Raw genomic sequence first — 13279 nt, 5'->3', positions numbered from 1 at the left:
AGTTAACAATGTACTACTAATGTATGTTTTAAATTGCGTAAAATTAACGGCATGTTAATATGTCCTTATATACAATGTGAACTGTTATTTTAAGCGTTAAGAAATACTGCGATATGTTAAAAGTGAAAGTAATGCCAAAAAAAAAATTTAAACTTATTCGTGTGACTGAAAAAAAAAAAAAAAAAAAAGAGAAAAGTATTGTGAATATGTGTTAAAGGTTGAATGAATGTAGTTAGGCTCTCTGACGCTACACTTCAGAGTTAGCCACTTTCAGAATAGTACCTCAGGGTTTAGAGTTGAAGATAGGGTGTGTTACGAGGTCTTGTTATGTTGAATTTTAACACGTTAGTGTTTTGATTGTAGGAGGCAGTGTTGAACACTAATACATAAACACATTCGTGTTCGGTGTTTTCTTTTACAACACATGTCAGAGAGCACGGGGAGAGATAATTAAAATAAAGTCATGAATGAAATCAGAATGTTAAGAGAAATATAAATATTCATGTGACTTGCCATTGAATTGTGTAACATTTCATTAAACTAGTTTTCCTTCCAGATCTCTGGAAGGAACCAGATTTCAACTAAAAGCTCCTGTTTAGATGCAGTACAGATGAAAAGTAATTGTCCATGGAGCTGATAATGTAAAAACAATTTTTTTTTAAAATTTCTAGTTTCTAGTGAGAAATGTTTGTAAAAGATTGGCCTCGCGTTAGATTCTAGAGCTAAAAGTTTTCAACAAGGTCGTTTTAGACCTCAGTTTCAAACTAATTAACTCTGGCGGGAAGTATGTAAGGATCTTAAGTTTTACTAACGTTTATTTTTATTTTAAATCTTTACTATCACTTCTTATTTTCTACTTCCGGCCAGAATTAAAAGCTTTAACTTATTTATGCAAATTTGTCTGGCGAACGCCATGTACTTAAGTTGTGGCTTTTTGCCAAGCAAGAGAGAGGAAGGAGTTAGTCGAAGCAGGCCGCTTGCCTTAGCAGTTTTACTCGGTTGCTGGTTGCCCTCCAGGCCAGAGGTTTAATCCTCTTGATAATTTTAAACGTATTGTAGTGTTAACAGTTCTCTGTACTACATACGGCTTCCTGTTAATATACGGCCAATCTTCCACGTAGGCCCTTGTTTATTATTCCAAAGTTAAGTTAGAGTTTAGTTAATATTTTTATATTCTTACGTTCAGACCACAAGTAGTTGGTCTCTGTATTCCGAAGTACGGAAATTATTGTAAAGAGTGTAAAATAAAGGGTTTCGTATACCCTTCCTGTGTATCTTGTCTACTTCCCACATTTATTGAACATAGCTTTAGTAAGCTCCCTGTTCCGAGTCAGGTCTTTGCATGTTCCCAAAGCAAGTAGGGCGGAACACTGAACCTGATAATATAAAATCTGAAAGCTTTCAGATTTTTTTCATAGTTTAGTTTTATTTTTAAGCCTGGCAGTTTTTTTAAACATTTATCTAAGTTTCTATCTAAAATATTGGCGAACAAGAATATAGTTCCCAGGCCGTGTTTTGCTCAACTTTATTTTATGAACTTATTTTTTGATATACCCGTAAATCAGAGTAAAATATTTCACTTAAGTTTACACTTAAGGTCAAGCAAGTTTAAGTACATATGCAGTAACCATACAGATGTAGAAGATAAGTTACTTGATATAACAATAGCGAACTGCAGTCATAATTATAGTTAAAAGTCTAATACAGATTTAACTAGTATGCTAAATTATTTTCATTTAATCCTTTTGCCCCTTTCATATTACTTGCGAAAATTATGTTCTGGGAGTAAAAATACGTCACAATAATTGTATCATTTTTACATTAACTTTGTTTGTAATTTCATTTCTACATGTAGCTAAATTAAGATCAAGGGTGGTTTAATAGCAAAGTTGGTTAAGAGCAAAGCTGGATTTTAAAGAAATGCGTGTTTAAGATTGAAATAAACTTTGGAGAAAAATGTTTAGTTCTATTAAATTCTACTAACAGTTTTCAGTATCTGAAAGTTACAATTTTCAGAATTGGTTAATATTTGTGAACAAACATGTTTTTTTATAAGTTACAAGCTGTTTTCCTAATACTTTAATGTAATTTTTCAATCCAGCATATTATTTGAATTTGATTTACGAAGTAGTTGGAAGACAGAACTTAGCATTATAGTAAAATATGAAATTAATATTCACATTACATCCCAGCTACTTTAACTGGAATTTCTGTGAAATGCAGATAGTTTTATTAATTTAAAATTAATTAGAGTAAGTTTACTCGCTAATCCAGAAAATTATTAGTTATCTTCGGTGATAAAGCGAAAATACTATATTTGCTAACGACACAATTGCTTTTCAGGACTAAGTGTTTATTAAAATCCAGCTGAATTATGTAATTAATATTTCTTTCCTTAACTACGGAGTAAAATAATGCTCTTTATTTTTAATAGGCATTCATTGCTTCCGAAGCTAGTAATCTACGTCACCTGAATTAAACGAGATTAATTTTAACTCAGGAGAATCGCCTGCTGCTTGGTTCTCAAGCTTCTGTTATCTGCTTCCCTTAGAAAACACTTTATTTACGTATATAATTACAGAAAACCATCTTCTGAAACATCTCGAGCTGCAGGTTGTAAAAAACAGAAAAGTGAAATTATGGGTTTGTTAACGGATTAATTAGGAACCTTTGCTAAGTAAAATATAAAGAAGCTATTAGTAACAATCAAAAGAAAAGTGAAAGTGAATAAGGAAAAAAGAAAAGCTAACTCAAATATGAGCAAAAAATAATAAACTGGTTGTGAACAATAATTTACATTTCCGTTTTTTAATGCAGTTACTACGATGAGAAGAGAACATTAATATGATGAGTGATATAAATAAATAGTATAATATGTAATACAATTGAAGAATATAATTGCAAATTATTTTCTTTAATACTGTACATAGTATATGCATTTAATGCGCTGAACCTTAAATAGTTTATCTGTATTTTTGATTCTATGTATTCGCAATCAGTATAATTAGAAACACTGATAATTAATAATAAACTTGCTATACACAATTCGTTTTATTTATGAAATTTGAAATTGGTGTTTGTTTAAGAAATTTAGTATTATTTAAATTTATAAGATGCACCGTCAGGTATTTTGGCGAGGGCTCGCTATGGATTTCTGATACACAGGATTATTATCAGTAATTTGTTTTCTTTTGAAGACATATAATTTCAAAGTTATGGATTGTACATGTACTTAATAGTCACGTAACGAGAGAAAGTATTTGCATTTTTTATATTCACGCATATGGATGTTCTAGTGACATATCATGTTTACATCAGGTAACAGCTCCATTTTCAAATTTGAAAGCTTGCGCAGAAAACGTTTTATGTTTTAGAATATGCAATATGTGCAATGTTTTCTTATACATTGCAAAGTGTGTTTCGAAGGCAGTATGATACAGATGTATTAAGCTGTAAGAGCATTTTACTATAATATTGACAGTTAAAATATATAAAGAGAAGAGAATTAAACGGCCAAGAATTTTACTCTAAATTAAAAATGAAAAACTGAAATTTTAAAAGAAGAAAATTAAAAAAAAAAAGTTTCACAAAAACCACGAAAATAACACAAAAATAAAATAATAGCGTCAGCCTCGAGCTTATAATCCGCAGTTAGCCGTTTGGAGGATTTTGCGGCAGCAATCGCAACTGAAGCCGTACTGTATGCAGATATTGCAACATTTATAACCACATAATTATATCAAACGATACAAATTTTTAACTGTAAAAGAGGTATTGCAAAATGTTTATTATGCTCCCCCCAGTGATGAAGTAACGTGTAATTTATGTGGAACTGTGAATTGGCACAATATCCAGATATGGGATATGAAAAATTGCTATGAAGTCGTTGAAATAAAATAAGATTCACCAAGTAAGTATCTTCTGAGTCATTTCACAGACAAAGGTGTATCGGTCTTTTTCCCTTTGAGAACACTATGAGGGGTATCCCTTGTCTTGATATGCTGCATTTGTGTTTCGTTCGTGAAACGAAAGCTGATTCAGTAAATTTCAGAGCTTATCAAGGTGGGACTTCAACTTTTGGCACAGTGAGGTACTTCGTTAGTTCTTTGATGAGCTCCCACGTCGTTGAATTGGTTACATGGGAACGGTAACTTGATATTCATCATATGACTACCAATATATCCAGACTTTAGTCAAAATTATTTTTGTTCCTTTGGTGGCATGCTAAATGTGCTTATATGTGTCCCCACTGTCAGGAACATTATAGGATCTTCAGAATAGAATTTGCCAGGTAACTACTAAGCAGTCAGAAAAGGTTACAGCGCTGTGTGTAGAGATGGATTGTTGTTAGGACCCATAACTTATAACAAGAGCAATACACTTCGAACATTTACAGCGTTAAGATTAAAATTTGTAGGACTTTTACATAAATTTTTGTAGTATTCACTTTTTTAAATGCAGTACTTTGAGGGGAAAAATGAAGTATCTGTAAAAATTCTGTATAGAATGTCACAAGCAAAGCCGCCTGAAACCAGTAGTGCATTTTACAGTCGAAGATGAGATACAAGTGTTCGGCGAACATGTAACTGAAAACGAATAGTCTGGAGCACATGGAAGATCAACTTGCCTCTGCATTCTCTTGTCATTGAGCACCTTCTGATGAATTCCGATATATCTTAAGCGTCGATATTCTTTTTTTCACGGATCCAACAGCATATTGAGGTCATTCTCCAAGGAATCTGCATCGCCACGGGCCAAATAGCTGGTTTTCGCATCCACGTCTCATTATATTCAGCGTCTCGCAATTTGTATATTGTACATTTCCCGCTATGTCTTCTGATAGCTTTTGGTTTTTAACTTTGCTTACAGAATATATTACTAGTGTTGCAAGATTTTATTCTGAGACATCTTGTACATGTGTGTGTGCTTTAGTTTAGTTTGAAGACTTAAATGAATGAAGAAATTGTAGAAAACTAAGTACGCTATAAGCTGATGTATAGAAAAACATTAATATAGATCAAAATTACATAAAACAATGTAAGCAGTGTAGTTAAAACTGTAAAAGAATTTTAACTGTAAGAAAAACCAACATATGGATATTCTATTTTTGGATTCATCTTTACGTCTGCTGTTCAGTTATTCTTAGGTCTTCTGTCTAACTCTTTCAATTTACTTAAATTTGCGCAAGGAGTCTTTTCGATGCCAGGCTGCAGAGTTAAGAATGATAAATGAGCATATTACTTTTATTTATGTTTTACTGATTTAAGGTTAATTTCATATATTTGTGCGTTTGACAGTTCAGAAAAAGTCTCTTTCTGTTGCGTTTCTCAGAACATTAACCCTGGTGAAGATGTACCGAGAAATATAAATCCATTTGCCTTTAATGTTTGCACTTTCCTTGTGTATGCAGCAACCTTTGTATGAACTTCGTTTTTCAATTTTCTTTGAGAATTGTCTGAGGACTTTGAAACTGCTCTCATATTATTGTTTGTTTTATACAAGTATTTGCATTAGCAGTTTTGAATTTTTGTGTCAAATCATTATTTGAAAATTGAATATGATATTAGAATTTGTTTAGATTATGTCTTTATTTTAATAAATATAGCCAATGAATTAATGCAGCTCACAGTGAATAATTTTGAAGTTCGGATTTAGAATTTAATTTTTCTTTTAATGTATTTAACATTACATACACTGCTGTGCAAAATTAAAAGAATTTGCCCATTTTGTCGAACTTCTGGAAAACTAATGGTCAGATTTTAATAAAAATTTATATGAATATATATTTACAACAGAGAAGGAGTTACTATTAAAAAGTTATTTTATATACGCATGATTGTCAGCATAGCTCATAATGCAGAGATGTCCCAAATCCAACTTGTGATATTGAATAGAAAATGAGTATAATATTGGGTATAGTCCATTCCTCACAGCATATTATGAAAACAGCAGACTGTCAAGAGTTTTCCCTCCCAGATATGCTGTTGAGTAAAAGATTAGGCGATCTGACCGGCCAAATAATGCGAAGAAAAACCTTATTTTACAGGTAATCTTTGACCATGAGGCCGATGTAAACGAATGTTATCATCCATTAACAGGAACCCAGGATCAAATGCGGCCCTGAAAAGTCGAACATAGGGCTCTAAAATTGCCTCCCTGTATCTCAGGGAGCCTTTATCAAACACATGCAGGACTGTTCCACCTCCAACGTAATACATGTCCCAAACTATCTCGCATTTTCTACCGTAATGATCTTTTTCTTTGCTTAGGGAGGGATGGTATCGTGTTTCAGGTACGCCAAGAATCAGTGCCAAGACTGAATCTCAATTCATCTGTCAAAAGCACGGTGCTCAAGTCTTTTCTAAGGTTCATGTTGTCTGCACCATGCTAATGCGCTCTCGTGTGTACTGCAGTGAGCGAGACGCAACCAGAAAGTCTTATGACATGTAGCTCTATCTCTGAAGCATTTGGGCAACTGTAGACCAACCTTCGGGCAACCTCAGATTCCAATGGCAATATATAGCTCACATGAGAGCTGTAAAGCTGTAGCAGCCCTGCGTCACAGAGCTGAAAGTGCCAAATAACGACCCTCATTCGCCATTTTGGATCTTGGTTGACATTTTGGATTCAGGTCTTCTCGATAGGTTGTTAATGTCTACCAAAGGTTTGTTTGTTGTTAAATAAATGTTTAAATCAAAAAAGGTCAACTTACTGTTAGTTTAAGTTAATTTTGTTGAGATGAAGACAAATAGGGTAAACATCTTTTTTTTTTTTTTTTCTAAAAGCCCTTTATTACTGATAGTAACAACATCATCAATGTAACGGAATGTTAATTTAAATTTACTTTTAGTGCAATTATCATTCTTAAGTATTAATTGTAATACTTTTGTTAATAAATTTAAATTACTAGTACTAATGGAGTAATTAATCTCCATTGGTATGCCGCTAAACGTTGGAATAAATTACTACCTGTATTTAATATAGTTGTGTAATAAGGAGCATTGTAGAAAAAGCTAATTAATAAAATTTATATATAACTATAAAATAAGACTAAAGTCTGTTTGACAAATTTTACTTGATTTCTTATCACCAAAAAAGTCATTCTTTTTAATATTATATTAACTACAACATCACGCTCAACAATAAAACATTACGGCATCTTATCATCACGAGGAAATTTATAGATATGTTACTAAGACCTACAGCACTGTCACTGAAAAGTAATGAATATTTTACTACTGAATCTTCAGATAATGATAACATAATGTTTCTGATAGCAAATAAGATCTAATTTAAATTCGAATTTTGAAGAAAATTAGACAGGGTTCTAAAATTCATATTGTTCTTTGCACTAATCAATAAATTTATTTCTTGCGATACTGATAGAGATCTGTTACGAGTTTTATCTTTTTTGTCGGAATAAACATGAAACTATAAATATTGTGTAAAATTATTCTACACTTTACAGGATCTTATAAATACTTTTTATTATAATATTCTGAAATAATTATAAAAGCTAATGCAATGCATATGAAATACTTATTAAAACTAATTAAGTCAATAATTTTATGCAGCAGTTGACTATTGCTTTTGAATCAGAATGCATTCATAAGCCTCAATAATGACATTTCATTAGATATTGCAATGTAGAATCTTCAACCACTCGGAACTTGTTTTATTCGATGAAATACGTTTCAGTAATATAATAGTCCTGATGTTCTTTGCCATAGAATGAAATATCTATTTTTTAATTCTCGAAAGAAAATGTATATATAGATTGAAAAAACAAAAGATATCTTTTATAATGCACACATTTGAATTGGAGTGTTATTATGACAAGAAAGAAATCATTTTAGTGAATACAATCAAAGAACTTTTATTCATTTTGCAATCTCTTTTGAATCTAGCTATACTTAGTACTTCTTTTTGTCCATCCGCATTTTGAAATATGAAACAATAATTGAAGTTTAGTAATTTATGTGAGAAACTAATTGACGTGTTTAATTAAATTGATTATGCACTTAATATTTTAAATAATAAATCAAAATACAGGGCTTTATCTCTTGATAAATAACTTAAATATTGCATATGGTGATCGAATAACATTTGAGTCTATTCTTGATAAATTCATTAAATCAAACTGCTAAAATTAAAAAATAATGATTACATAATTTCAGTAGTCTTGCAAAATTGCTGTAACAAATATTCTGCTCAATTTGAAGCTATGTCGCAGATGATACTCAAATTCTATGCAAAGCAAAACTTATTTTTATTCCTCAACCCATATTACGTCTAGACTTCAGACTAAAATGAAGAAATCCTTTGCGCTTCCACATTGACTAATTTAATGTCATTATTTAAATTGATTTCATATCGAGAATAAGTTATAGGAGAATAATCGTAGAAGTGATGCAAATCCGAAAATAATTGAACTGACTAATTTAAATTTACTATTATTTCAAAGCTTGCATTGTACTGTAAGTTTTCTATCTTTATGATTTTCATCTTGCATTTGTACTAGTATTCCTTGCATTACTAATATGAGATTTAATACTACCCTTTTAAAATAAATTTATCTTACAGATTTTAGAGTTGAAAACTGTAGCTCTGGTTAAATTTAAAGGATACGCTCTTGCTTTTTTAACATTTCTAAAAGTATTGCAGGAAAACATATTCATAATTTAATTATTTTATTTTAAAAGCTTTCTAATTTGTGTCACATTCCTCGTGTGTTATATATTATTATTTTTTCAAAGATCTGCTATTTTGGCGTTAAAAATGTGAATTTTGCAAAATGTCCTCGTAATCTTCGCATTTATTCATGCAATTAATGGATAAATAAAATAAAATGAATTAAAAATACAAAAAAAGCATTTTTTTAAACCGCTGTACGTAAATAAACTCCTGTAATAATACGGAAGCAAAATTAATTAAAAGCTAACTTCGTTGTACTCATGCTATTTTATGCCTTTAATCTGTCTTCTGTTCGTAACTACGATGTTACAGATTCTAAAACATCTCTTAGCATCCATTGGGACTAGACCTACTAAGCAACTAAGCTAAATGTTTGTAACAGAATGTTATTGCTTTAAAAAGTTAGTATAACGTCAATGTAAGTAAATGTCTTGATCGACCGCTTTAAGAAGTTGCTTATGAACATGATTATATTCATTAGTAAACTTATCTTTTGGAACCTCTTTAAAGATGATATTGTTACGAAATGTCCAGCCGCTATAAGATAGCTTTCTCGTAAAGCTGGTTTACGGTTGCCAGAAAATGGCAAGAGAAGGCAGGGTTGCCATATTTGGCGATAAATCGCCCATTTGGGCGACAAAATTGGCGATGTGGACTGGTGGAATAGACTGGTGGAGAAAGTTCTGGAACGAATTCTTACTGATTTAGCCCAGAATGTTCTCGAACGCAAGCGAAAAGCTGTGCAAACCCTGCTGGTACGCCGAGAGTCAGCCAGTGCTTAGTCGAGTCAGTTAATAATGAGTGAGCGAACATCTTGTAGTCTAGCGCCGAGTGCATCGAGAGAGTCTTAGTGTATCGCGAGTTAATCGTCGAGTTTCATGTTAGAGTGTGTTGAGCTCCGAGAACGACCGAATCGCTGTATTCTAGTGTATCGTCGAATGCATCGCGAGTTGTAGCGTGGAGAGTCTCGAGAGTACGTAGAGTTCCGAGAACGACCGAGCAGAGTTGGGAGCTATACTCTGCTGCTTTATCGTGAAGCTGTTTTCATCGTTATAGCCTGTTAGCCTGAAGGCTGCGTCGCTGATTGTTTCAGCCTGTTTATAGTAGTTCTTCGACGACTGTGAACGTGATTTTGGAGCTGTCCTGAGAATACTGGATAATAAATTGTGTTTCGATACTACATCACGATACTACATTGGAGAGAATAAGTGTTGTCCTTATTCTCTCCAAATCCACGAACCCGTGCGTAAAGAAAAAACGTAACATTGTTTTAGAGAAGTTTTCGGAACTACAGATAGACAAAATGATCTTCAAATGTGTTTGTAGAATTCGTTAGTTGTATTTTGTAGTAGCTTGTGTAGAATCAGTTTATTCAAATTGCTATCTGCTGCTAACTTAAATTTCAACATTATTTTGCGTTCCTGATATCTTCAGTTTTCTGTCTTATTCCTAAAACAACTACTATTTGGGGAATAATAGATTAAATAATATAACTCACTCCACAAGATATGAGCAAATGCATAGATTTGATTTTATAAATTCTAAATCCGTTCCGTAGGTTTCGGAAAGAATTCAGAAATAAACGTTATTTTAATCCGTATATCACGCATTCCTAAGTTGTTATAAAGTCCTTTTATCCTTTTTAGTTTTACACGAATTTTACGAAACTCTTCTAGGCTTCCTAACGAGAATTTTGAATATTACTTTCTCTAAAGGTCTGAACGTTTGGACTTTATTACGATCGTTATGCTAAATTATAAAGTACAATGAACACTCGGTTCATGAATTCAGTTTGTTCCTAAAAAGCATTCCCTGAAAAGCATTAACGAAAAATGGATTCAATCGTTCCCGAACCCCATATGATTCCTTATTATTACTTTCAGCAATATTTTATACCCAAATTTATGACCCAAAATAATGCAAATTATTAAATATAAAACAAAAAAATAAAAACGTCTATAATATAAGAAAATTAACTTTAATTCTACTGTATTTGAAGAGGTAGGTGTAGTTGGTATAATCAAAAAATGATGAAGCAGTTATCACGTATGCTTTTATTGATTGGATGCGAAATTCTTTTCTATAAAAACACAGGGTAAATGTCTCTAGCAGACATTTTTCTTTATTTTTTCCCTCAAAGCGCTACTCGATTCTGCTTGAGATTCACAGGAATTCTATTTTCTTCAAAGTTTACCTAACATGACTTGCTGTTGCCTTTGTTTTAAAGTATTTCTAAAGTTAAACTTTGTATTGTCATTAAAAATGTTGATTGTTTTAACAGAATGGAAATTGTATGTTAAAACTTTGCATCTTCCATATTGCACAAATTTCGTGGATCAGAGAAACCAGGGTAATTTTTCTTTTTTTCTCTTCTTGTGAAGATCCTTCTTCCAAAATCCCCTAATGTTTTTCCTTTTGAAGCTGTAGTAATTTTTTTATGTCGAATTCATTTTTATGATCCTTTAGTAGCCTCTCCGCGTATTTACTGTGAACCTCCTAACCTATGCTTAGAGACACAATGTTATAGATCAGTGTTCTCCAACCTTTTTATCACCACGGACCGGTCAACGCTTGATAATTTTACCGCGGCCCGCTGGGAGGGGACGTTGATTGTTTATATTTTAGATTATTTTGATTTATTAATTTTAATTTAATTGTATTTAAACATGCCTTCAAAAGGAAATACAGTTACACCAAAAATAAATATAAAGTGATTTAACATTTTAACTTACTAGAATGTTAAATCGATGAGAACCCTGAGCTTGTTTCTTTGCAATGAGACGGTTCCATCTGGGGATAATCTGAGACAATGACATCCGAAGTGTATCGCTTATGTCCAGTTTATTCCGTTGCTTTGTTTTGGTTGTTGTTACTGCAGAAACCCCGCTTCACACAGATAGGTTTTCGGCAATGGCAGTAGGGATTTACGTGCTGTGGTAGCAATCTCAGGGTATTCTGCCATGACTTTAATCCAGAACACCGGGAGAGTTTAATCCAGAACACCGAGAGAAGAACAAATGATGGCGGCCTTAAAACTGCCTGACCTTAAACATAGTTTTAAGGCCGCCATCATTTGGGGCCCTTTTTTTAAAAAAAATAAATTTTAATGAAACACAGATTTTTTTAATTTGGGTTATAAACCTAGGAATTTAAATGCAATTTCAATGAAATAGGCGGCCAGGTACGGACCGAGGATTGGGAACCACTGTCATAGATCATAAAAGAGGTACAAATACTCAAAATCTGCCTGCAACGTGATATGGCCGTAATTTTTCCAGGTAGATTTATTGGAAATGAATGCCATTTACTGCAAGGCTTTGTTAATGGGAGTTAAACAGTGGAAAATATTAAAATGATTAAGACACAATAACACGCCGAATAAATACTAATTCAGAAGTCAAACAACAAAAATCAGCGTTAATTTACAAAATTTTCACAGGACTAGTTTCGATGGTTTTACCGAACCATCATCTTCAGCTGCAAAACCGCAAATGAACAAGATAGGAAATAATGTTTAGATAAGATAAGAAAGCCTGGACAAGAATAAGCAAGTGGCGCCATCTGTTGGCGAAACCAGAACTAAAACATAATTTCTCTAAAAGCCGAAGGCAAATTTGGATTGGAATTAGGATCGTTAACTAGAACAGAAAGATTTTTATGAATGTGAAATGCCTCTAGAAAATCCAGTTCTCCAATGGAAGATGTTTTTTTTTGAATAATTTTGGCAGCAGAAAAATTGAAAGTGTGATTTTCGGACCAACAATGTTGAGCAACAGAAGACTTCTGTGTTTCCTTTTTTCTAACATATGCCTCATGTTCTTTGACGCGAAATTTTAAGGCTCTCTTAGTTTGGCCAATGTAAATTAAACCGCACTGGCAAGGAATCCTATAAATACCCCAGGAATTCATATCCGGAATGGGGTCCTTGAGTATAGAAGTTGGAATTTTATTGATGAATTGAACATGAACTCTATAAGCTTCATCTGGAACTCGCTAAAACATATCCAAAATTCACTGCCCTTGAACAAAAGTCTTGGTCTAGAACGGAGAATGCAGTTAACCGTCATAAAAACACCCTTGCAGTTAAATTCGAAAAACTTCTTTTACAGTCTTCCAGTTCAAGTAGTTCAAAAAATCTTCCCATTGTAAACATCAAGCCAATAGTTAATATTTCTAATGTTAGTCTTTCAGAAGAACAAGAGAGAATTCTAAAATATAATTTTAACTTCTCACAAACCTGTAAACCCTCGATTCCAAAGATTTTGGCTCCTATCGAAAAAGCTTTCAAGTTCAGTAAAGTTTCAGATTCACAGAAAGAAATGATTAGGCATCTTATCGCTCATAATGTGAAATTCAATAATAAACCTTTGAAACCAAATCTAACTGCGAGAGAAAGAGCTACAATGCGCGAGATTCATTCTAACCCGAATATTGTCATTTCAAAGGCCGACAAAGGTGGCCAGATAGTCGTCATGGATAAGAACACTTACATCGATGGTGTCACTAAACTCTTAAACGAAGGACCATATAATCCGATCCCTAAAGATCCTTCACCTTCGGACTTATCCAAAATAAAAACTGCGAT

At 32.7% G+C, this 13279-nt stretch overlaps 1 protein-coding gene across 1 annotated transcript in view; it reads right to left on the bottom strand.

Annotated features, from left to right (window-relative positions):
• The window catches only part of LOC146995396 (cullin-5-like), a 201130-nt gene extending 194912 nt beyond the window's left edge, over window positions 1–6218 (bottom strand). The window contains exon 1 of the mRNA XM_085823109.1: window positions 6045–6218. Coding sequence (XP_085679235.1) covers window positions 6045–6218 — 174 coding nt within the window. The remainder of the gene's footprint in view (window positions 1–6044) is intronic.
• Window positions 6219–13279: the final 7061 nt, after the last annotated feature.

The sequence above is a fragment of the Stegodyphus dumicola genome, chromosome 9 (genome assembly GCF_044657685.1).
Source record: "Stegodyphus dumicola isolate Sdum_Otavi_A_Nest chromosome 9, ASM4465768v1".
NCBI classification, from domain to species: Eukaryota; Metazoa; Arthropoda; class Arachnida; order Araneae; family Eresidae; genus Stegodyphus; species Stegodyphus dumicola.
The sequence above is the reverse complement of the archived record's forward strand: the minus strand, read 5'-3'. Positions and strand labels throughout refer to the sequence as shown.